The sequence below is a fragment of the Hyla sarda genome, chromosome 10, assembly GCF_029499605.1.
Source record: "Hyla sarda isolate aHylSar1 chromosome 10, aHylSar1.hap1, whole genome shotgun sequence".
Lineage (NCBI taxonomy): Eukaryota > Metazoa > Chordata > Amphibia > Anura > Hylidae > Hyla > Hyla sarda.
Genome location: NC_079198.1, coordinates 145,337,989 through 145,360,026, shown reverse-complemented (window position 1 = coordinate 145,360,026; position 22,038 = coordinate 145,337,989). Strand labels below are relative to the sequence as shown.

General features: G+C 48.4%; 1 protein-coding gene across 1 annotated transcript in view; it reads left to right on the top strand.

The window, feature by feature from the left end:
• The window catches only part of LOC130293685 (tumor necrosis factor receptor superfamily member 9-like), a 76,576-nt gene extending 59,033 nt beyond the window's left edge, over window positions 1-17,543 (top strand). Inside the window, exons 4-8 of the mRNA XM_056542681.1 lie at window positions 7,851-7,991; window positions 9,931-9,997; window positions 12,864-12,985; window positions 13,611-13,757; window positions 17,424-17,543. Of these exons, the coding sequence (XP_056398656.1) occupies window positions 7,851-7,991; window positions 9,931-9,997; window positions 12,864-12,985; window positions 13,611-13,757; window positions 17,424-17,515 (569 nt within the window). The 3' untranslated portion in view covers window positions 17,516-17,543. The remainder of the gene's footprint in view (window positions 1-7,850; window positions 7,992-9,930; window positions 9,998-12,863; window positions 12,986-13,610; window positions 13,758-17,423) is intronic.
• The last annotated feature ends 4,495 nt before the right edge of the window (window positions 17,544-22,038 follow it).

Here is a 22,038-nt window from a genome sequence, read left to right as displayed (position 1 = left end):
GTACAGCTCTGGAGTATAATACAGGAAATAACTCAGGATCAGTACAGGATAAGTAATGTATGTACACTGTGATCTTACCAGCAGAATAGTGAGTACAGTTGCTTAGAAGGGATTTTCCCTTTGGGGATTTTGAGTGAATATGGGGGGAACCCCTCTCCTCAGGACTCTTGCTGATCATTAACCCTTATGTAAACATGTAAATACTGATCCTGTCAGTGTATATGTTCATAGGGCTGAGGCAAATTTCTGGTCACCGAATACCAAAATTATGTTTTTGAAAGAAAATCCGAATCTAATGTTGCAGTATATACAGGAACACAAATAGTTTACTAAATGACACATGAAAATTTTTCTGCCTTACTGGGGGATCCTCCACCGTCCCTTTACTCAAGGGAATTTACCAGAGATGAAGAAATGTGCAATATAACCTCTACATGAGCAGAAAACACAACATAAACTGCAACATTAACTACAACATAAACTGCAACATTAACTACAACATAAACTACAACATTAACTACAACATAAACTACAACATAAACTGCAACATAAACTACAACATAAACTAAACGTAAACTACAACATAAACACAACATAAACTGCAACATAAACTACAACATAAACACAACATAAACTACAACATAAACTACAACATAAACACAACATAAACTGCAACATAAACTACAACATAAACACAACATAAACTACAACATAAACTGCAACATAAACTACAACATAAACACAACATAAACTACAACATAAACTGCAACATAAACTACAACATAAACACAACATAAACTACAACATAAACTGCAACATAAACTACAACGTAAACTACAACATAATCCACAACGTAAACTACAACATAAACTACAACATAAACTACAACATAAATGTCACGATGCCGGCTGGCAGGTAGTGGATCCTCTGTGCCAGAGAGGGATTGGCGTGGACCGTGCTAGTGGATCGGTTCTAAGTCACTACTGGTTTTCACCAGAGCCCGCCGCAAAGCGGGATGGTCTTGCTGCGGCGGTAGTGACCAGGTCGTATCCACTAGCAACGGCTCAACCTCTCTGGCTGCTGAAGATAGGCGCGGTACAAGGGAGTAGACAGAAGCAAGGTCGGACGTAGCAGAAGGTCGGGGCAGGCGGCAAGGATCGTAGTCAGGGGCAACGGCAGGAGGTCTGGAACACAGGCTAGGAACATACAAGGAACGCTTTCACTGGCACGATGGCAACAAGATCCGGCAAGGAAGTGCAGGGGAAGTGAGGTGATATAGGGAAGTGCACAGGTGATAACACTAATTGGAACCACTGCGCCAATCAGCGGCGCAGTGGCCCTTTAAATCGCAAAGACCCGGCGCGCGCGCGCCCTAGGGAGCGGGGCCGCACGCGCCGGGACAGGACTGACGGAGAGCGAGTCAGGTACGGGAGCCGGGGTGCGCATCGCGAGCGGGCGCTACCCGCATCGCGAATCGCATCCCGGCTGGAGGCGGTATCGCAGCGCCCCGGGTCAGTGGATCTGACCGGAGCGCTGCAGTGAGGAGAGTGTAGCGAGCGCTCCGGGGAGGAGCGGGGACCCGGAGCGCTCGGCGTAACAGTACCCCCCCCCTTGGGTCTCCCCCTCTTCTTAGAGCCTGAGAACCTGAGGAGCAGACTTTTGTCTAGGATGTTGTCCTCAGGTTCCCAGGATCTCTCTTCTGGACCACAACCCTCCCAATCCACTAAAAAAAAGGTTTTCCCTCTGACCTTTTTGGATGCCAGAATCTCTTTGACGGAGAAGATGTCCGAGGAGCCGGAAACAGGAGTGGGAGGAACAGATTTGGGAGAGAAACGGTTAATGATAAGTGGTTTAAGAAGAGAAACGTGAAAGGCGTTAGGAATACGAAGAGAAGGAGGAAGAAGAAGTTTGTAAGAGACAGGATTAATCTGGCACAAAATTTTGAAAGGACCAAGATAGCGTGGTCCCAACTTATAGCTAGGGACACGGAAGCGGACATATTTAGCGGAGAGCCATACCTTGTCTCCAGGGGAAAAAATGGGAGGAGCTCTTCTTTTCTTATCCGCGAACTTCTTCATGCGTGATGAAGCCTGTAAGAGAGAATTTTGGGTCTCTCTCCATATGATGGAAAGATCACGAGAAATTTCATCCACAGCGGGCAGACCAGAGGGCAAGGGGGTAGGGAGGGGGGGAAGAGGGTGACGGCCGTACACCACGAAAAATGGGGATTTGGAGGAAGATTCAGAGACTCTGAAGTTATACGAGAATTCGGCCCATGGTAGAAGATCTGCCCAGTCATCCTGGCGGGAGGAAACAAAATGTCGTAAATAATCACCCAAGACCTGGTTAATTCTTTCTACTTGTCCATTGGATTGAGGATGATATGCAGAAGAAAAATTTAATTTAATCTTGAGTTGTTTACAGAGAGCCCTCCAGAATTTAGACACGAATTGGACGCCTCTATCCGAGACAATCTGCGTAGGCAACCCGTGAAGACGAAAAATGTGTACAAAAAATTGTTTAGCCAACTGAGGCGCTGAAGGAAGACCAGGAAGAGGGATGAAATGTGCCATTTTGGAGAATCGATCAACGACCACCCAAATAACAGTGTTGCCATGGGATGGGGGTAAGTCAGTAATAAAATCCATACCAATCAGAGACCAAGGCTGTTCGGGGACAGGCAGAGGATGAAGAAAACCAGCGGGCTTCTGGCGAGGAGTCTTATCCCGGGCACAGATAGTGCAGGCTCGCACAAAGTCCACAACATCCGTCTCCAGAGTCGGCCACCAATAGAAGCGAGAGATGAGTTGCACAGATTTCTTGATGCCCGCATGACCTGCGAGATGGGAGGAGTGACCCCATTTGAGGATTCCGAGGCGTTGGCGTGGAGAAACAAAGGTCTTTCCTGGAGGAGTTTGCCTGATGGAGGCTGGAGAAGTGGAAATCAGGCAGTCAGAAGGAATGATGTGTTGCGGAGAGAGTTCAACTTCAGAAGCATCCGAGGAACGAGAGAGAGCATCGGCCCTAATGTTCTTATCGGCAGGCCGAAAGTGAATTTCAAAATTAAATCGGGCAAAGAACAGAGACCACCTGGCCTGGCGAGGATTCAGCCGTTGGGCAGACTGGAGGTAGGAGAGGTTCTTGTGATCGGTGTAAATAATAACTGGAAATCTTGATCCCTCCAGCAGATGCCTCCATTCCTCAAGTGCTAATTTAATGGCTAGAAGCTCTCGATCCCCGATGGAGTAGTTCCTCTCCGCCGGAGAGAAGGTCCTAGAAAAAAAACCACAAGTAACAGCATGCCCGGAAGAATTTTTTTGTAGAAGGACAGCTCCAGCTCCCACAGAGGAGGCATCAACCTCCAATAGGAAGGGTTTAGATGGGTCAGGTCTGGAGAGCACGGGAGCCGAAGAAAAGGCAGACTTGAGCCGTTTAAAGGCGTCTTCCGCTTGAGGAGGCCAAGACTTGGGATCGGCATTTTTTTTGGTTAAAGCCACGATAGGAGCCACAACGGTAGAAAAATGTGGAATAAATTGTCTGTAATAATTGGCGAACCCCAAAAAACGTTGGATAGCACGGAGTCCGGAGGGGCGTGGCCAATCTAAGACGGCAGAGAGTTTGTCTGGATCCATTTGTAGTCCCTGGCCAGAGACCAAGTATCCTAGGAAAGGAAGAGATTGGCATTCAAACAGACATTTCTCTATTTTGGCATAGAGTTGATTGTCACGAAGTCTCTGAAGAACCATACGGACATGCTGGCGGTGTTCTTCTAGATTGGCAGAAAAAATCAGGATATCGTCCAGATATACAACAACACAGGAGTATAAGAGATCACGAAAAATTTCATTAACAAAGTCTTGGAAGACGGCAGGGGCGTTGCACAGGCCAAAGGGCATGACCAGATACTCAAAGTGTCCATCTCTGGTGTTAAATGCCGTTTTCCATTCATCCCCCTCTCTGATGCGGATGAGATTATAAGCACCTCTTAAGTCCAGTTTGGTAAAGATGTGGGCACCTTGGAGGCGATCAAAGAGTTCAGAGATGAGGGGTAGGGGGTAGCGGTTCTTAACCGTGATTTTATTAAGACCGCGGTAGTCAATGCAAGGGCGTAGAGAGCCATCTTTTTTGGACACAAAGAAAAATCCGGCTCCGGCAGGAGAGGAGGATTTACGGATAAAGCCCTTTTTTAAATTTTCCTGGACGTATTCAGACATGGCAAGAGTCTCTGGGGCGGACAGAGGATAAATTCTGCCCCGGGGTGGAGTAGTGCCCGGGAGGAGGTCGATAGGACAATCATAAGGCCTGTGAGGAGGTAGAGTCTCAGCTTGTTTTTTGCAAAAAACATCCGCAAAGTCCATATAGGCCTTAGGGAGACCGGTTACAGGAGGAACCACAGAGTCACGGCAAGGGTTACTGGGAACCGGTTTTAGGCAGTCCTTGGAACAAGAGGGCCCCCAACTCTTGATCTCCCCAGTGGACCAATCCAGGGTTGGGGAATGAAGTTGAAGCCAGGGAAGTCCAAGGAGAATTTCAGAAGTGCAATTGGGAAGAACCAAAAGTTCAATCCTCTCGTGATGAGGTCCGATGTGCATTAGAAGGGGCTCCGTGCGGAAACGTATGGTACAGTCTAATCTTTCATTGTTTACACAATTGATGTAGAGGGGTCTGGCGAGACTGGTCACCGGGATGTTGAACCTGTTGACGAGAGAGGCCAAAATAAAATTTCCTGCAGATCCGGAGTCCAAGAAGGCCACAGTAGAGAAGGAGAAGGCAGAGGCAGACATCCGCACAGGCACAGTAAGACGTGGAGAAGCAGAGTAGACATCAAGGACTGTCTCACCTTTGTGCGGAGTCAGCGTACGTCTTTCCAGGCGGGGAGGACGGATAGGACAATCCTTCAGGAAGTGTTCGGTACTAGCACAGTACAGGCAGAGATTCTCCATGCGGCGTCGTGTCCTCTCTTGAGGTGTCAGGCGAGACCGATCGACCTGCATAGCCTCCACGGCGGGAGGCACAGGAACAGATTGCAGGGGACCAGAGGAGAGAGGAGCCGGGGAGAAGAAACGCCTCGTGCGAACAGAGTCCATATCCTGGCGGAGCTCCTGACGCCTTTCGGAAAAACGCATGTCAATGCGAGTGGCTAGGTGAATGAGTTCATGTAGATTAGCAGGGATTTCTCGTGCGGCCAGAACATCTTTAATGTTGCTGGATAGGCCTTTTTTAAAGGTCGCGCAGAGGGCCTCATTATTCCAGGATAATTCTGAAGCAAGAGTACGGAATTGGATGGCGTACTCGCCAACGGAAGAATTACCCTGGACCAGGTTCAGCAGGGCAGTCTCAGCAGAAGAGGCTCGGGCAGGTTCCTCAAAGACACTTCGGACTTCCGAGAAGAAGGAGTGTACAGAGGCAGTGACAGGATCATTGCGGTCCCAGAGCGGTGTGGCCCATGACAGGGCTTTTCCGGACAGAAGGCTGACTACGAAAGCCACCTTAGACCTTTCAGTGGGAAACAGGTCCGACATCATCTCCAGATGCAGGGAACATTGGGAAAGAAAGCCACGGCAAAACTTAGAGTCCCCATCAAATTTATCCGGCAAGGATAGGCGTAGCCCAGGAGCGGCCACTCGCTGCGGAGGAGGTGCAGGAGCTGGCGGAGGAGATGACTGCTGAAGCTGTGGTAGTAACTGTTGTAGCATAACGGTCAGTTGAGACAGCTGTTGGCCTTGTTGCGCTATCTGTTGCGACTGCTGGGCGACCACCGTGGTGAGGTCAGCGACAACTGGCAGAGGAACTTCAGCGGGATCCATGGCCGGATCTACTGTCATGATGCCGGCTGGCAGGTAGTGGATCCTCTGTGCCAGAGAGGGATTGGCGTGGACCGTGCTAGTGGATCGGTTCTAAGTCACTACTGGTTTTCACCAGAGCCCGCCGCAAAGCGGGATGGTCTTGCTGCGGCGGTAGTGACCAGGTCGTATCCACTAGCAACGGCTCAACCTCTCTGGCTGCTGAAGATAGGCGCGGTACAAGGGAGTAGACAGAAGCAAGGTCGGACGTAGCAGAAGGTCGGGGCAGGCGGCAAGGATCGTAGTCAGGGGCAACGGCAGGAGGTCTGGAACACAGGCTAGGAACATACAAGGAAACGCTTTCACTGGCACGATGGCAACAAGATCCGGCAAGGAAGTGCAGGGGAAGTGAGGTGATATAGGGAAGTGCACAGGTGATAACACTAATTGGAACCACTGCGCCAATCAGCGGCGCAGTGGTCCTTTAAATCGCAAAGACCCGGCGCGCGCGCGCCCTAGGGAGCGGGGCCGCGCGCGCCGGGACAGGACTGACGGAGAGCGAGTCAGGTACGGGAGCCGGGGTGCGCATTGCGAGCGGGCGCTACCCGCATCGCGAATCGCATCCCGGCTGGAGGCGGTATCGCAGCGCCCCGGGTCAGTGGATCTGACCGGAGCGCTGCAGTGAGGAGAGTGTAGCGAGCGCTCCGGGGAGGAGCGGGGACCCGGAGCGCTCGGCGTAACAATAAACCACAACATAAACCACAACATAAACTACAACATAAACCACAACATAAACTACTACATAAACTATAACATAAACTACAACATAAGCTGCAACATAAACCACAACGTAAACTACAACGTAATCTACAACATAAACCACAACGTAAACTACAACATAAACCACAACGTAAACTACAACATAAACACAACATAAACTACAACATAAACTACAACGTAAATTACAACTTACACTGCAACATAAACTGCAACATAAACTACAATATAAACTGCAACATAAAATACAACGTAAATTACAACATCAACACAACATAAACACAACATAAACACAACATAAATTGCAACATAAACACAACATAAACTGCAACATACTAGAACGTAAACTGCAATGTAAATTACAACAAAAACTACAATATAAACTACAACGTAAACTACAACGTAAACTACAGCGTAAACACAGCCTAAACACAACGTAAACTACAACGAAAAACTACAACATAGACACAACAGAAACTACAACATAAACACAACATAAACTACAACATAAATACAACATAAACTACAACATAAACACAATGTAAACTACAACATAAACACAAGGTAAACTACAATATAAACTACAACATAAACACAAGGTAAACTACAATATAAACTACAACATGAACACAACGTAAACTTCAACATAAACTACAACATAAACTGCAACATAAACTACAACATAAACTACAACATAAACACAACATAAACTAAATGTAAACTACAACATAAACACAAGGTTAACTGCAACATAAACAACAACATAAACACAACGTAAACAACAACATAAACTACAACATAATCTACAACATAAACTACAACATAAACACAATGTAAACTACAACATAAACACAACATAATCTACAACATAAACACAACATAATCTACAACGTAAACTACAAAACTGACGGCGTCCATTGCCGCCGTGGCGCCGTGTCTGTGGGGGGGGGGGGGGGGTGCGGCCCATAGACTGGTTTGAGTGGCATTGGGGCCGCTCTGCCAGTGGGTCGTTCCCCCCTCCACCCCCCCCCCCCCCCCTTGGCACTGGTGTCGCGTTGGTGGTGGTCGCCGCCCGGTGCTGCGCCATTTTATGCTAGGGACGTTAAGGACCCACTCTAAATAGGTGGCCTTGACGTGGCGAGTGGCTTGTACTTTTTGATTAAAAATGTATAATAACAACCTGTTATTTTTTGATATTATGCTGAGAAGCAATCAGATCATTATACAAGATTGTAGATGTGCGCCATGTCTGTTTTCTACCCGAATTCATAATTATTATTTATTTTGCAGGAATATTCCTCTATGTAGAGAGGTGCACACCCACGAGGAACGCCGCGTGTACATGTCGGTCGGGGATGAAGTGCGCAGACGAAAAGTGTTCACAGTGCGAAAGTGACCGCTGTACTGCTGGGGAGCAACTGGTGGAAGAAAGTAAGATCCTCGACGAGATCTACTCTACAGGATCCGCTATTCTCTTCTCTACAAGATCCGCTCTTCTCTATAGGATCCGCTATTCTCTACCGGATCCGCTATTCTCTACTCTACAGGATCCGCTATTCTCTTCTCTACAGGATCCGCTATTCTCTTCTCTACAGGATCCGCTATTCTCTTCTCTACAGGATCCGCTATTCTCTTCTCTACAGGATCCGCTATTCTCTACTCTACAGGATCCGCTATTCTCTACTCTACAGGATCCGCTATTCTCTTCTCTACAGGATCCGCTATTCTCTTCTCTACAGGATCCGTTATTCTCTTCTCTACAGGATCCGCTATTCTCTACTCTACAGGATCCGCTATTCTCTACTCTACAGGATCCGCTATTCTCTACTCTACAGGATCCGTTATTCTCTTCTCTACAGGATCCGCTATTCTTTACTCTACAGGATCTGCTATTCTCTACTCTACAGGAACCGCTATTCTCTTCTCTACAGGATCCGCTATTCTCTACTCTACAGGATCCGCTATTCTCTACTCTACAGGATCCGCTATTCTCTTCTCTACAGGATCCGCTATTCTCTACTCTACAGGATCCGCTATTCTCTTCTCTACAGGATCCGCTATTCTCTTCTCTACAGGATCCGCTATTCTCTACTCTACAGGATCCGCTATTCTCTTCTCTACAGGATCCGCTATTCTCTTCTCTACAGGATCCGCTCTTCTCTACAGGATCCGCTATTCTCTACTCTACAGGATCCGCTATTCTCTTCTCTACAGGATCCGCTCTTCTCTACAGGATCCGCTATTCTCTACTCTACAGGATCCGCTATTCTCTTCTCTACAGGATCCGTTATTCTCTACTCTACAGGATCCGCTCTTCTCTACAGGATCCGCTATTCTCTACTCTACAGGATCCGCTATTCTCTTCTCTACAGGATCCGTTATTCTCTTCTCTACAGGATCCGCTATTCTCTTCTCTACAGGATCCGCTATTCTCTACTCTACAGGATCCGCTATTCTCTTCTCTACAGGATCCGCTATTCTCTTCTCTACAGGATCCGCTCTTCTCTACAGGATCCGCTATTCTCTACTCTACAGGATCCGCTATTCTCTTCTCTACAGGATCCGCTCTTCTCTACAGGATCCGCTATTCTCTACTCTACAGGATCCGCTATTCTCTTCTCTACAGGATCCGTTATTCTCTACTCTACAGGATCCGCTCTTCTCTACAGGATCCGCTATTCTCTACTCTACAGGATCCGCTATTCTCTTCTCTACAGGATCCGCTATTCTCTTCTCTACAGGATCCGCTCTTCTCTACAGGATCCGCTATTCTCTACTCTACAGGATCCGCTATTCTCTTCTCTACAGGATCCGCTCTTCTCTACAGGATCCGCTATTCTCTACTCTACAGGATCCGCTATTCTCTTCTCTACAGGATCCGTTATTCTCTACTCTACAGGATCCGCTCTTCTCTACAGGATCCGCTATTCTCTACTCTACAGGATCCGCTATTCTCTTCTCTACAGGATCCGTTATTCTCTTCTCTACAGGATCCGCTATTCTCTTCTCTACAGGATCCGCTATTCTCTACTCTACAGGATCCGCTATTCTCTTCTCTACAGGATCCGCTATTCTCTTCTCTACAGGATCCGCTCTTCTCTACAGGATCCGCTATTCTCTACTCTACAGGATCCGCTATTCTCTTCTCTACAGGATCCGCTCTTCTCTACAGGATCCGCTATTCTCTACTCTACAGGATCCGCTATTCTCTTCTCTACAGGATCCGTTATTCTCTATTCTACAGGATACGCTATTCTCTTCTCTACAGGATACGCTATTCTCTTCTCTACAGGATACGCTATTCTCTTCTCTAGGGAACTGATGAGATACCTTCTGAATCTTACTTTAATTTAGTGATTTTCTTTTCCAGAATGTACGACGTGCCCCCCGGGGACCTTCAACACCGGAGCCGAACACGTCTGTAAACCATGGACAGAGTAAGGACTGGATAATTGTCTGTACAACTTGGTGACCCCTCTCTGATGGTGACCCCTCTCTAATGGTGACCCCTCTCTGATGATGACCCCTCTCTGATGGTGACCCCTCTCTGATGATGACCCCTCTCTGATGGTGACCCCTCTCTTTTGATGACCCCTCTCTGATGATGACCCCTCTCTGATGGTGACCCCTCTCTGATGGTGACCCCTCTCTGATGGTGACCCCTCTCTGATGGTGACCCCTCTCTGATGGTGACCCCCACTCTGATGATGACCCCTCTTTGATGGTGACCCCTCTCTGATGGTGACCCCTCTCTTATGGTGACCCCTCTCTTATGGTGACCCCTCTCTGATGGTGACCCCTCTCTGATGGTGACCCCTCTCTTCTGTTGACCCATCTCTTATGGTGACCCCTCTCTTATGGTGACCCCTCTCTTATGGTGACCCCTCTCTGATGGTGACCCCTCTCTGATGGTGACCCCTCTCTTCTGTTGACCCATCTCTTATGGTGACCCCTCTCTTATGGTGACCCCTCTCTTATGGTGACCCCTCTCTGATGGTGACCCCTCTCTGATGGTGACCCCTCTCTGATGGTGACCCCTCTCTTCTGTTGACCCATCTCTTATGGTGACCCCTCTCTTATGGTGACCCCTCTCTTATGGTGACCTCTCTCTGATGGTGACCCCTCTCTGATGGTGACCCCTCTCTGATGATGACCCCTCTCTGATGATGACCCCACTCTGATGATGACCCCTCCCCTTATGGTGATCCCTCTCTGATGGTGACCCCTCTCTGATGATGAACCCTCTCTGATGGTGACCCCTCTCTGATGGTGACCCCTCTCTGATGGTGACCCCTCTCTAATGGTGACCTCTCTCTGATGGTGACCTCTCTCTGATGGTGACCCCTCTCTGATGATGACCCCTCTCTGATGGTGACCCCTCTCTGATGGTGACCCCTCTCTGATGGTGACCCCTCTCTTATGATGACCCCTCTCTGATGATGACCCCTCTCTGATGATGACCCCTCTCTGATGGTGGCCCCTCTCTGATGGTGACCCCTCTCTGATGGTGACCCCTCTCTGATGGTGACCCCTCTCTGATGGTGGCCCCTCTCTGATGGTGGCCCCTCCCTGATGGTGACCCCTCCCTGATGGTGACCCCTCCCTGATGGTGACCCCTCTCTGATGGTGATCCCTCTCTGATGGTGACCCCTCCCTGATGGTGACCCCTCCCTGATGGTGACCCCTCCCTGATGGTGACCCCTCTCTGATGGTCGCCCCTCTCTGATGGTGACCCCTCTCTTATGGTGACCCCTCTCTGATGGTGACCCCTCTCTGATGGTGACCCCTCTCTGATGATGACCCCTCTCTGATGATGAACCCTCTCTGATGGTGACCCCTCTCTGATGGTGACCCCTCTCTGATGGTGACCCCTCTCTAATGGTGACCTCTCTCTGATGGTGACCTCTCTCTGATGGTGACCCCTCTCTGATGATGACCCCTCTCTGATGGTGACCCCTCTCTGATGGTGACCCCTCTCTAATGGTGACCTCTCTCTGATGGTGACCTCTCTCTGATGGTGACCCCTCTCTGATGATGACCCCTCTCTGATGGTGACCCCTCTCTGATGGTGACCCCTCTCTGATGGTGACCCCTCTCTGATGGTGACCCCTCTCTTATGGTGACCCCTCTCTGATGATGACCCCTCTCTGATGGTGGCCCCTCTCTGATGGTGACCCCTCTCTGATGGTGACCCCTCTCTGATGGTGACCCCTCTCTGATGGTGACCCCTCTCTTATGATGACCCCTCTCTGATGGTGGCCCCTCTCTGATGGTGGCCCCTCCCTGATGGTGACCCCTCCCTGATGGTGACCCCTCCCTGATGGTGACCCCTCTCTGATGGTGATCCCTCTCTGATGGTGACCCCTCCCTGATGGTGACCCCTCCCTGATGGTGACCCCTCCCTGATGGTGACCCCTCTCTGATGGTCGCCCCTCTCTGATGGTGACCCCTCTCTTATGGTGACCCCTCTCTGATGGTGACCCCTCTCTGATGGTGACCCCTCTCTGATGATGACCCCTCTCTTATGGTGACCCCTCTCTGATGGTGACCCCTCTCTGATGGTGACCCCTCTCTGATGGTGACCCCTCTCTGATGGTGACCCCTCTCTTATGGTTACCCCCACTCTGATGATGACCCCTCTCTGATGGTGACCCCTCTCTGATGGTGACCCCTCTCTGATGGTGACCCCTCTCTTATGGTGACCCCTCTCTGATGGTGACCCCTCTCTGATGGTGACCCCTCTCTGATGGTGACCCCTCCCTTATGGTGACCCCTCCCTGATGGTGACCCCTCTCTGATGGTGACCCCTCTCTGATGGTGACCCCTCCCTGATGGTGACCCCTCCCTGATGGTGACCCCTCCCTTATGGTGACCCCTCCCTTATGGTGACCCCTCTCTGATGGTCGCCCCTCTCTGATGGTGACCCCTCTCTGATGGTGACCCCTCTCTGATGGTGACCCCTCTCTTATGGTTACCCCCACTCTGATGATGACCCCTCTCTGATGGTGACCCCTCCCTGATGGTGACCCCTCTCTGATGGTGACCCCTCTCTGATGGTGACCCCTCCCTGATGATGACCCCTCCCTTATGGTGACCCCTCCCTTATGGTGACCCCTCCCTTATGGTGACCCCTCTCTGATGGTGACCCCTCTCTGATGGTGACCCCTCTCTGATGGTGACCCCTCTCTTATGATGACCCCTCTCTGATGGTGACCATTGACCATTAATAGTCGGCCCGCAGGGTCACCAGTTCCATAGAGACTATAAACATTTCTGCCTTCAGTTCTGTCTCTTTGTTCCCAGCTGCTCGGCCCTTGGAGGAATCATCATCAGTAATGGCAGCCGGACGTCAGACGTGGTCTGTGGTGGACGCCTCGCCATGGTCACACGGTCACCGAGACCACCCACCACCACCGCCACCACAGGTAAGTCCTGATAATGACACCATCAGTCCTGGCAGGGCCCTACCTGAATGCCTCCTTACTGGGTTTATGTAGAACTGTGTTTTCCAACCAGGAGGCCTCCAGCTGTTGCAAAACTACAACTCCCAGCATGCCCAGACAGCCAAAGGCAACACTGGGAGAGCCTGTAGGAGTACAATGGGGGGGGGGGGGGGGGTTGTAGTTTTGTAACTGGTGGAGAAGCTGTGGCTGTCCGGGCTTGCTGGGAGTTGTAGTTGTGTAGCAGCTTGTGAGACGACAGCTGTCAGAGCATACTGGGGAGTTTTATTTATACAAAGGCTGGAGCACTTGCCAGGACATGCTGGGAGTTGTAGTTGTGCAACAGCAGAGACCGCTGGTCTGGTATATTATCCAGGAATAGAAAAACAGCTGAGTTCTTCCAAAAACAGCGCCACCCCTGTCCTCAGGCTGTGTGCGGTACTACAGCTTGTCTCCAGTCACTTCAATGGAAGCCAGCTGCAATACCGCACACAACCTTAGGACAGGGGTGGCGCTGTTTTTGGAAGAAATCATCTCTGTTTTTCTTTTCCTGGAGATCCCCTTTAACCCCGTATACAATGTACCATGTTCCCTTTTCCTTCTTCCTCAGAGGTCAGACTGGAGGTGGCGCCTGTGGACCGTAACCTGCACGTTGTCTACATCGTGGTCTCCGCCGCCGCCCTCCTGGCGCTCCTGGTCATTTGCGTTTTGTGCCGCCAAGAACTGACGACAAAAGTCAAACAGGTTTTCCAGACAAGTGAGTGATCGCAACGTAAAGATGTTTTATTGTAGAGGATCATGGGAGGTGTCAGGTGATTGTGTCAGGGGGTTGTGTCAGGGGGTTGTGTCAGGGGGTTGTGTCAGGGGGTTGTGTCAGGTGACTGTGTCAGGTGACTGTGTCAGGGGGTTGTGTCAGGTGATTGTTTCAGGTGATTGTGTCAGGTGATGTTGTCAGGTGGTGTTGTCAGGTGGTGTTGTCAGGGGGTTGTGTCAGGTGACTGTGTCAGGGGGTTGTGTCAGGGGACTGTGTCAGGTGACTGTGTCAGGGGGTTGTGTCAGGTGGTGTTGTCAGGTGGTAGTGTCAGGTGACTGTGTCAGGTGGTTGTGTCAGGTGATTGTGTCAGGTGGTAGTGTCAGGAAGTTGTGTCAGGTGATTGTGTCAGGTGATTGTGTCAGGTGATTGTGTCAGGTGGTGTTGTCAGGTGGTGTTGTCAGGTGACTGTGTCAGGGGACTGTGTCAGGTGGTTGTGTCAGGTGGTTGTGTCAGGTGGTTGTGTCAGGTGATTGTGTCAGGTGATTGTGTCAGGTGGTTGTGTCAGGGGGTTGTGTCAGGTGACTGTGTCAGGGGATTGTGTCAGGGGATTGTGTCAGGTGGTAGTGTCAGGTGATTGTGTCAGGTGATTGTGTCAGGTGGTTGTGTCAGGGGGTTGTGTCAGGTGACTGTGTCAGGGGATTGTGTCAGGGGATTGTGTCAGGTGGTAGTGTCAGGTGATTGTGTCAGGTGGTAGTGTCAGGTGGTAGTGTCAGGGGTTGTGTCAGGTGGTAGTGTCAGGTGATTGTGTCAGGTGGTAGTGTCAGGGGATTGTGTCAGGGGATTGTGTCAGGGGATGTGTCAGGTGGTAGTGTCAGGTGATTGTGTCAGGTGGTAGTGTCAGGGGATTGTGTCAGGTGATTGGGAGGAACCCAAAATTCTATGTCTGGAAAGGTAAATGTTCAGTGCCCCTGACTACGACTACAACACAACAACTATAACACAACAACTATAACAATATGACTATAACACATCACAGCTATAACACAGCACAACTACAACACAGCACAACTACAACACAGCACAACTACAACACAGCACAACTACAACACAGCACAACTACAACACAGCACAACTACAACACAGCACAACTACAACACAGCACAACTACAACACAGCACAACTACAACACAGCATGACTATAACATAACACAACTCTTCCACAACACAACTGTAACACATCACAACACAACTACACTTCTCAAAAACATAAAGGTCTCCCTGCGATAACACATTGTAGATCTGAACTAATCGTATGAAATCCTTTCCTCTTTACATAGTTGAATTCACTGACAACAAAATCACCAAAAATTATCAATGGAAATCATTAACCCCTGGAGGTCTGGATATGGAGTCACCCTCAAAATCACAGAGGAAAACCCCACTACAGGCTGATCCAACTTTATGTAATGTCCTTAATACAAGTCCCAATGAGGCTCAGTAGTGTGTGTGGCCTCCACGTGCCCGTATGACCTCCCCGCCTGGGCATGCTCCTGATGAGGTGGAGGATGGTCTCCTGAGGGATGTCCTCCCAGACCTGGACTAAAGCATCCGCCAACTCCTGGACAGTCTGTGGTGGATGGAGCGAGACGTCCCAGATGTGCTCAATCGGATTCAGGGGAACGGGCGGCCAGTCCATAGCATCAATGCCTTCCTCTTGTAGGAACTGCTGACACACTCCAGACACATGAGGTCTAGCATTGTCTTATATTAGGAGGAACCCAACCGCACCAGCATATGGTCTCACAAGGTTCTGAGGATCTCTGTACCTAATGGCAGTCAGGATACCTCTGGTAAGCACATGGAGGGCTGTGCGGCCCCCCAAAGAAATGCCCCCCCACACCATTACTGACCCACCGCCAAACCGGTCATGCTGGAGGATGTTACAGGCAGCAGAACGTTCTCCACAGCATCTCCAGACTCTGTCACATGTGCTCAGTGTGAACCTGCTTTCATCTGTGAGGAGCACAGGGCACCAGTGGTGAATTTGCCAATCTTGTTGTTCTCTGGCAAATGCCAAACGTCCTGCACGGTGTTGGGCTGTAAGCACAACCCCCACCTGTGGATGTCGGGCCCTCATACCGCCATCATGGAGTCTGTTTCTGACTGTTTGAGTGGACACATGCACATTTGTGACCTGCTGGAGGTCATTTTGCAGGGCTCTGGCAGTGCTCCTCCTGCTACTCCGTGTGCAAAGGTTGAGGTACCGGTCCTGCTGCTGGGTTGTTGCCTCCTCCACGTCTCCTGATGGACTGGCCTGTCTCTTGGCAGCGCCTCCATGCTCTGGACACTACGTTGACAGACACAGCAAACCTTCTTGTCACAGCTCGCATTGATGTGCCATCCTGGATGAGCTGCCCTACCTGAGCCACTTGTGTGGGTTGTAGACTCCGTCTCATGCTACCACTAGAGTGAAAGCACCGCCAGCATTCAAAAGTGACCAAAACATCAGCCAGGAAGCATAGGAACTGAGAAGTGGTCTGTGGTCACCACCTGCAGAACCACTCCTTTATTGGGGGTGTCTTACTAATTGCCTATAATTTCCACGTGTTGTCTGTTCCATGTGAAATTGATTGTCAATCAGTGTTCTTCCTGAGTGGACAGTGGGATCTCACACAAGGGTCAGTGATTGGAGACCGGACATTATTATCTTTCACTTTTAGAATCCGAGCTCGTACGGAGAAGAATCTACCATATGTGGGGGTTTTCCCCAAAAGACGCTCGGACGGTGGACGGTGGGGGGCGGGGGTGGAGGGGGTGTAATTGTTTTATGGGTCCAACCACTAATCACGCCCTGTGTCCCCCATTTGAGTACTCTCGGCCCCTCTGTTCAGCTCAATGTGGTGAAGACAGACGGGTTATGTCCTTGGCCGTATGCAGGGGTCTAGCTATAGAGGTAGCAGTCACACCGGGGCCCTCGTACCTAAGGGGGCCCCAAAGCCCATCTGCCCCATAAGAGCCCAGTATTATAATTGACATATGGGGCCCTGTTTCAGATTTAGCATCGGGGCCCAGAAGCTCTGGCCATAAAGATGGAAGGAGCGTGTGTGACCCCCGCACTGTTCACGTGGACACGGGGCCCCCATTCTATTGATTTGTGGTCGTCCAATCAGCGGTCAGCCGTGGGGCCCCCAACTAATTCTGAGAATCAAGGGGCCACACCACTGATTTATCTGCTGTACAGGGAAAAGAAGGCGTTATCAGGGGGGGTTCTCACAAAAACAGCGCCACACTCGTCCTCAGGTTGTGTCTGGTATTGCAGCTGAATTGAAGATTTAATGAACACAGAACCTGAGCCCAGTGGTGGCGCTGTTTGAAGGCCTCTCTGCTTTACTCATCCCGGTCACCCCCATAGTTAGGGGACGCGGTGTAGATCTTTTCATACACTTGCGCCGCACCGGAACTTTTACCAGATGGAAATCCCTTTTTAGCCGATTCCTCTGTGGGGATCTCTAATGTACAGCGCCCCCTCATCTGAAGGCTGCGGCTGGTATTACAGCTTATTATTGAAGTAAATGAGTCATAACAGACACCGACCACTAGTAATGCTGTAAAAAATAAAGAAAAAGAAAAAATTTACAAATCCTAAAAAAAATTATTGTTACTTTATAGTCAAACAGACGGAAGAGGAAGAAAGCTGCGACTGCCACTCCCCGGTGCAGGAAGGCGGCGGAGAGGACGAGCCCATGACCCTGCAGGCCTGACACATCTTCTGTGGATCCAGATTCTTCCTGGGATTTACCTCTATACTAGTGGTCTCCAAATTGGGGCCCTCCAGATGTTGCAAAACTACAACTCCCAGCATGAAGTTGAAGTTTTGCAAAAGGGAAGTCTTGATTTACCTTTCATGATCAGTGTGGATCCTCTGGAGGAGGCAGACAGGTGTTTGGCTGTCCGGGCATGCTGGGAGTTGTAGTTTTGCAACAGCTAAAAGTCCACAGTTTCAAGAGCATTGCTCTATTGTCCATGATTTTGCAAAAAACTACAACTCCTAGCATGCCGGGACAGCCAAACACCTGTCTGCCTCCTCCAGAGGATCCACACTGATCATGAAAGGTAAATCAAGACTTCCCTCTTGCAAAACTTCGTCTTCCAGCATGCCCAGACAGCTGTGTGATTTTGGAGCCTTACAATGGGGACCATGAAGGGCGGACCACCCCGTCTCAGATACCGAAGGGGGGTAACTTTTTTTTTTTTTCTTATTTGTGCAAATAACTTATTAGTCCTTATGTCTGCGTCTTAAAGCAACATGTAAGATTGCAAATTGTCTTCAGTGTAACCTTCCACCGTTTCATTTCTACAGCTCCGTGCAGACCTATGTGCCCCTCCCTGAGCTTAGTCTGACCCTGCGGTCATTGACCTCTCACCTTCAGCAGGTTTAGGCTCTGTTCACACATAAGGTTTTCATCAGTATTTTGTAGCCAAAACCAGGGGCGCAACTAAAACACTGAAAATCCTGCAAATCTTTTATTTCTTTATTTTGTTAAAGATATAAAAAAAAAAAATAATACAGTATATATATATATACACACACACACACACACACACACACACACACACACACACATATCTATATACTGTATCTGCTTCTGGTTAAAAAAAAAAAAAAACACAGATCAAAAATGAGGACAAAATAGTTACCAGAATACCATGCGTGAACCCGGCCTAATAAGGACAATATGTTGTGTGAGGGGATATGACTACACAAGGTCTGTTCTGTAGTCTGTTACCATGGAGACGCCGCATTTATTTGCAGAGAAGCTGTGGAAATAAAAACGAAAAAAAAAAGGTTTTAATCAAGTCTATTTGCAAAACTCATTTGTTTTATTCTCTGTGTAATTTTAGTTGCATTAGAGAAAAAAATAAAAAAATAAAAATTAAAAAAGGGGGGGGGGGTTGTGAGGGTGACACGTAACGTGAAGATTAAAGGGACCCTGTCATCTAGAAAATGTTGTCAAATCTTTCGCTATCATGTTATAGGGCAGGAGGAGCTGAGCGGATTGATATATATCATTATGGGAAAAGATTCAGTGTATCTTCTCATTTATTGATTGAAATCCCTGCTCTGAGGAGTCCAGTGGGAGTGTCACTCAGTGATAGGACCGCCCACTCAGAGATTTCAATCGATAGATTACAAGTTCTAGTTAATCTTTTCCAGCACTGATATATATCAATCCGCTCAGCTCCTCCTGCTTTATACAATGGTGCCCATAGATTAGGGTCCATGTGTGATGCGGCAGGTCCCCTTTAAGGATCCATTGCTCTGCGGTAACCAACTGATCCTTAGTCTATCTACAGTTATATCAAGTCTATTTTTGCTAATGTAAAATATATATATTTTTATACTTTTTTGTACTTTTAATGTTATATAAAGCTGCTTACATTGGTTTAAAAATATGCACAATTTTTCTGGCTGGTTTCTGTGTCTAATTTGAGAAATTGCGCAACATAATAAATTGGCGCATAATGTGGAAAAAGACGCACAACAATGAACTCCGCACATCCGACCACACCTACGGAGCATTACGTGGGCAAATTTATTGCGCACAATTTTTTTAAATCTGATACATGTGAGCAGGGTCTTAGTATAAGAGAGGTGGTACCGGAATATGTGAGGATAGTCCACCATGTCAGCCAATTATATCAATAAATGCAGTGTAATTCATCATTCCTCCTGTGGTGGCGCTGCTGAGGAACTGAACATTTACTGCCAAGTTCCCAACATTCCCTATAACAGCACCACCCCTATCCTCAGGCTGTGTGCAGTATTGCAGCTCAGTTTCATTATAGTGAATGGATACAAGTTGTAATACCGCACACGACCTGAGGACAGGGGTGGCGCTGTTTTTAGAAAATATTACTTCTGGTTTTCCTATTCTTGGAAAACCGATGGAGTTTGTCTGAAGCACCGAAAGCACCGCATCAAAAAGCAGTGATCTCGACATTTTGACCTTCTGGCTGCTGCAAAACTACAGTTCCCAGCCGTTGGCTGTCCGGGCATGCTGGGAATTGTAGTTTTTCAACGACGGGAGGTCCATAGTTTGCAGACCACAGATTTTGATGCGGTGGTTTCGGTGCTTCTGGAAAACTGAGATAGAAAACAACGTGGTCTGCAATAGCTTCCATGCTACGACTCGTGTGGTGACCCTTTAGGATAAAATGGCGCGGTTTATGGAGTGCACATGCTGTATACTTCTGTAGTATATACAGTATATATATATAACACGCAGAGCTTCACTGAAATGCATTAACATGATTAACTTGATAAATTCGACGCACATAAGAAAAACCAAGAAATGACTTCAGAACACGCCTCTGTATCACCACCTCTTCTCCTCGGTGACTTTTCTGCTCTAAAGCCGCATTTGTGACAAAAATGTGCGATATATATGTATTTATTTCTTTTTTTTTTCACACTTTTCCCCTATATGTACTCACCCATTTTTTGTATGTTTTTTTCTTCCTCATTTCAGTTCTGTGTATGTAAAGGACTACTTCAGACTACGAGGCCAGAATTTTTTTGTTTAATATTAATAATATGGTAAACGAGGGCTTGTGAGGAATTGTTTTTTGGAATAAAATTTATTGAAAACATGTTTTTTGTTTTTTTTTTAGTTTTCTTGACAGGCTTAGTAGTGGAAGCTGTCTAATAGATGGAATCCATGACTAAGCCGGGGCTTAGCATTAGCCTCAAAATCAGCTAGCGCTAACCCCCAACCAAGCCTGAAAAAAAAACAAAAAATAAATAAAAAATAAATAAAAATCTTAAAAAAAAAAACATTTATTCCAAACCCTTGTTAACCATTTTATTAATATTAAATCAGTGATATAATCCACCAAATCTGAAGGAGTCCTCCGCATACACGGATCTGAAATCAAAAGAACACGAAAAATATGTAAATACATTTATGGTGCCTCCAGCAGTTGCTAAATTTTAACCCCCATCCCATGACCGGAGTTGTAATTTAGCAACAGTGAACCTGATGTTTAACAACAGCTGGAGGCACCCTGTTCCTAAACTACAACTTCCATCATAGGAGTTGTAGTTTAGCAACAGCCAGGTAAGCCGCTTATGTCGCGCCGCATGACTACAACTCCCAGCATATCCTCACTGTAAGGGCATACTTGGAGTTGTAGTCTCATAACAGCGGGTGGTATATGCGGGCAGCCAGTGATTTTTTGTTTGTAGATTTGCGACTTTTTGTGCGACTTCTGATCACAAGTCGCAGTTAGTAAATCCTGAACTACAGCTGAAAAAAAAACTGATCTTGTGTAAAACAGCTGGATTGTGAGAAATTGCGCAGGCCGGTGTATATGCGCCAAATATACACCAAAAATCCAGTGTAAATCCCTTGATAAATCCCCCCCATTGTGTTTTCTATCCCCCTCAGCCCTATATAAATTAGCAGGAAGCTGCACGGGGCCCGATTCTTCCCGTCAGTCTCTGACTGGGAGCGCATGGTAAGTGGCTTTTGCACCTTGTTCACACTGGTGCGGTGCTGTGTGGCGTCCATTGCTGCCGTGTCTGTGGGGAGGTGCGGCCCTGGGACTGGTTTGAGTGGCATTGGGGGCTTCTCTGCCAGTTGGGCCGTTCCCCCTGTGGGCACTGGTGTTGGGCGGTGGTGGTCGCCGCTCAGTGCTGCGCCATTTTATGCTAGGGACGTTAGGGACCCGTTACTTACAGGTGGCCGTGACGTGGCGAGTGGGCAGCACCTCCTGATCATAAAGTACAATAACCACCTGTTAGTTTTATAAATGATGCTGAGAAGCCTTAGATCATGTTGTGGATGTGCGACCAGCTCTGTGTTCTCTATGTGAATTCACGGATATATATTTTATGTTATTACTGCTTCTTCCTCACGTTGTGATATAATAAAGAGGCTGAATGTCAATTCGGTCGTCCAGCGTTTTGTTTTAATATAAGTGAAATCTAATCCTAAAGTAATTTAACCTCTTAAGGACACATGACGTACTGGAACGTCATGTGTCCGCTCCCGATCTATAACGCGGGACCACGGCGGGTCGGGCCTGACCTCTAACAACGGCCGGGACCCGTGGCTCATAGCGCGCGGCATTGATCGCGGTTAAAGCTATTAAGTTGAACGCCGCGTCTAAAGTGAAAGTGAAAGTATGCCGGTTAGCTCAGTGTGCTGTTCGGGATTGCCGTGGTGAAATCGCGGCATCCCGAACAGCTTACAGGACAGCGGGAGGGTCCCTACCTGCCTCC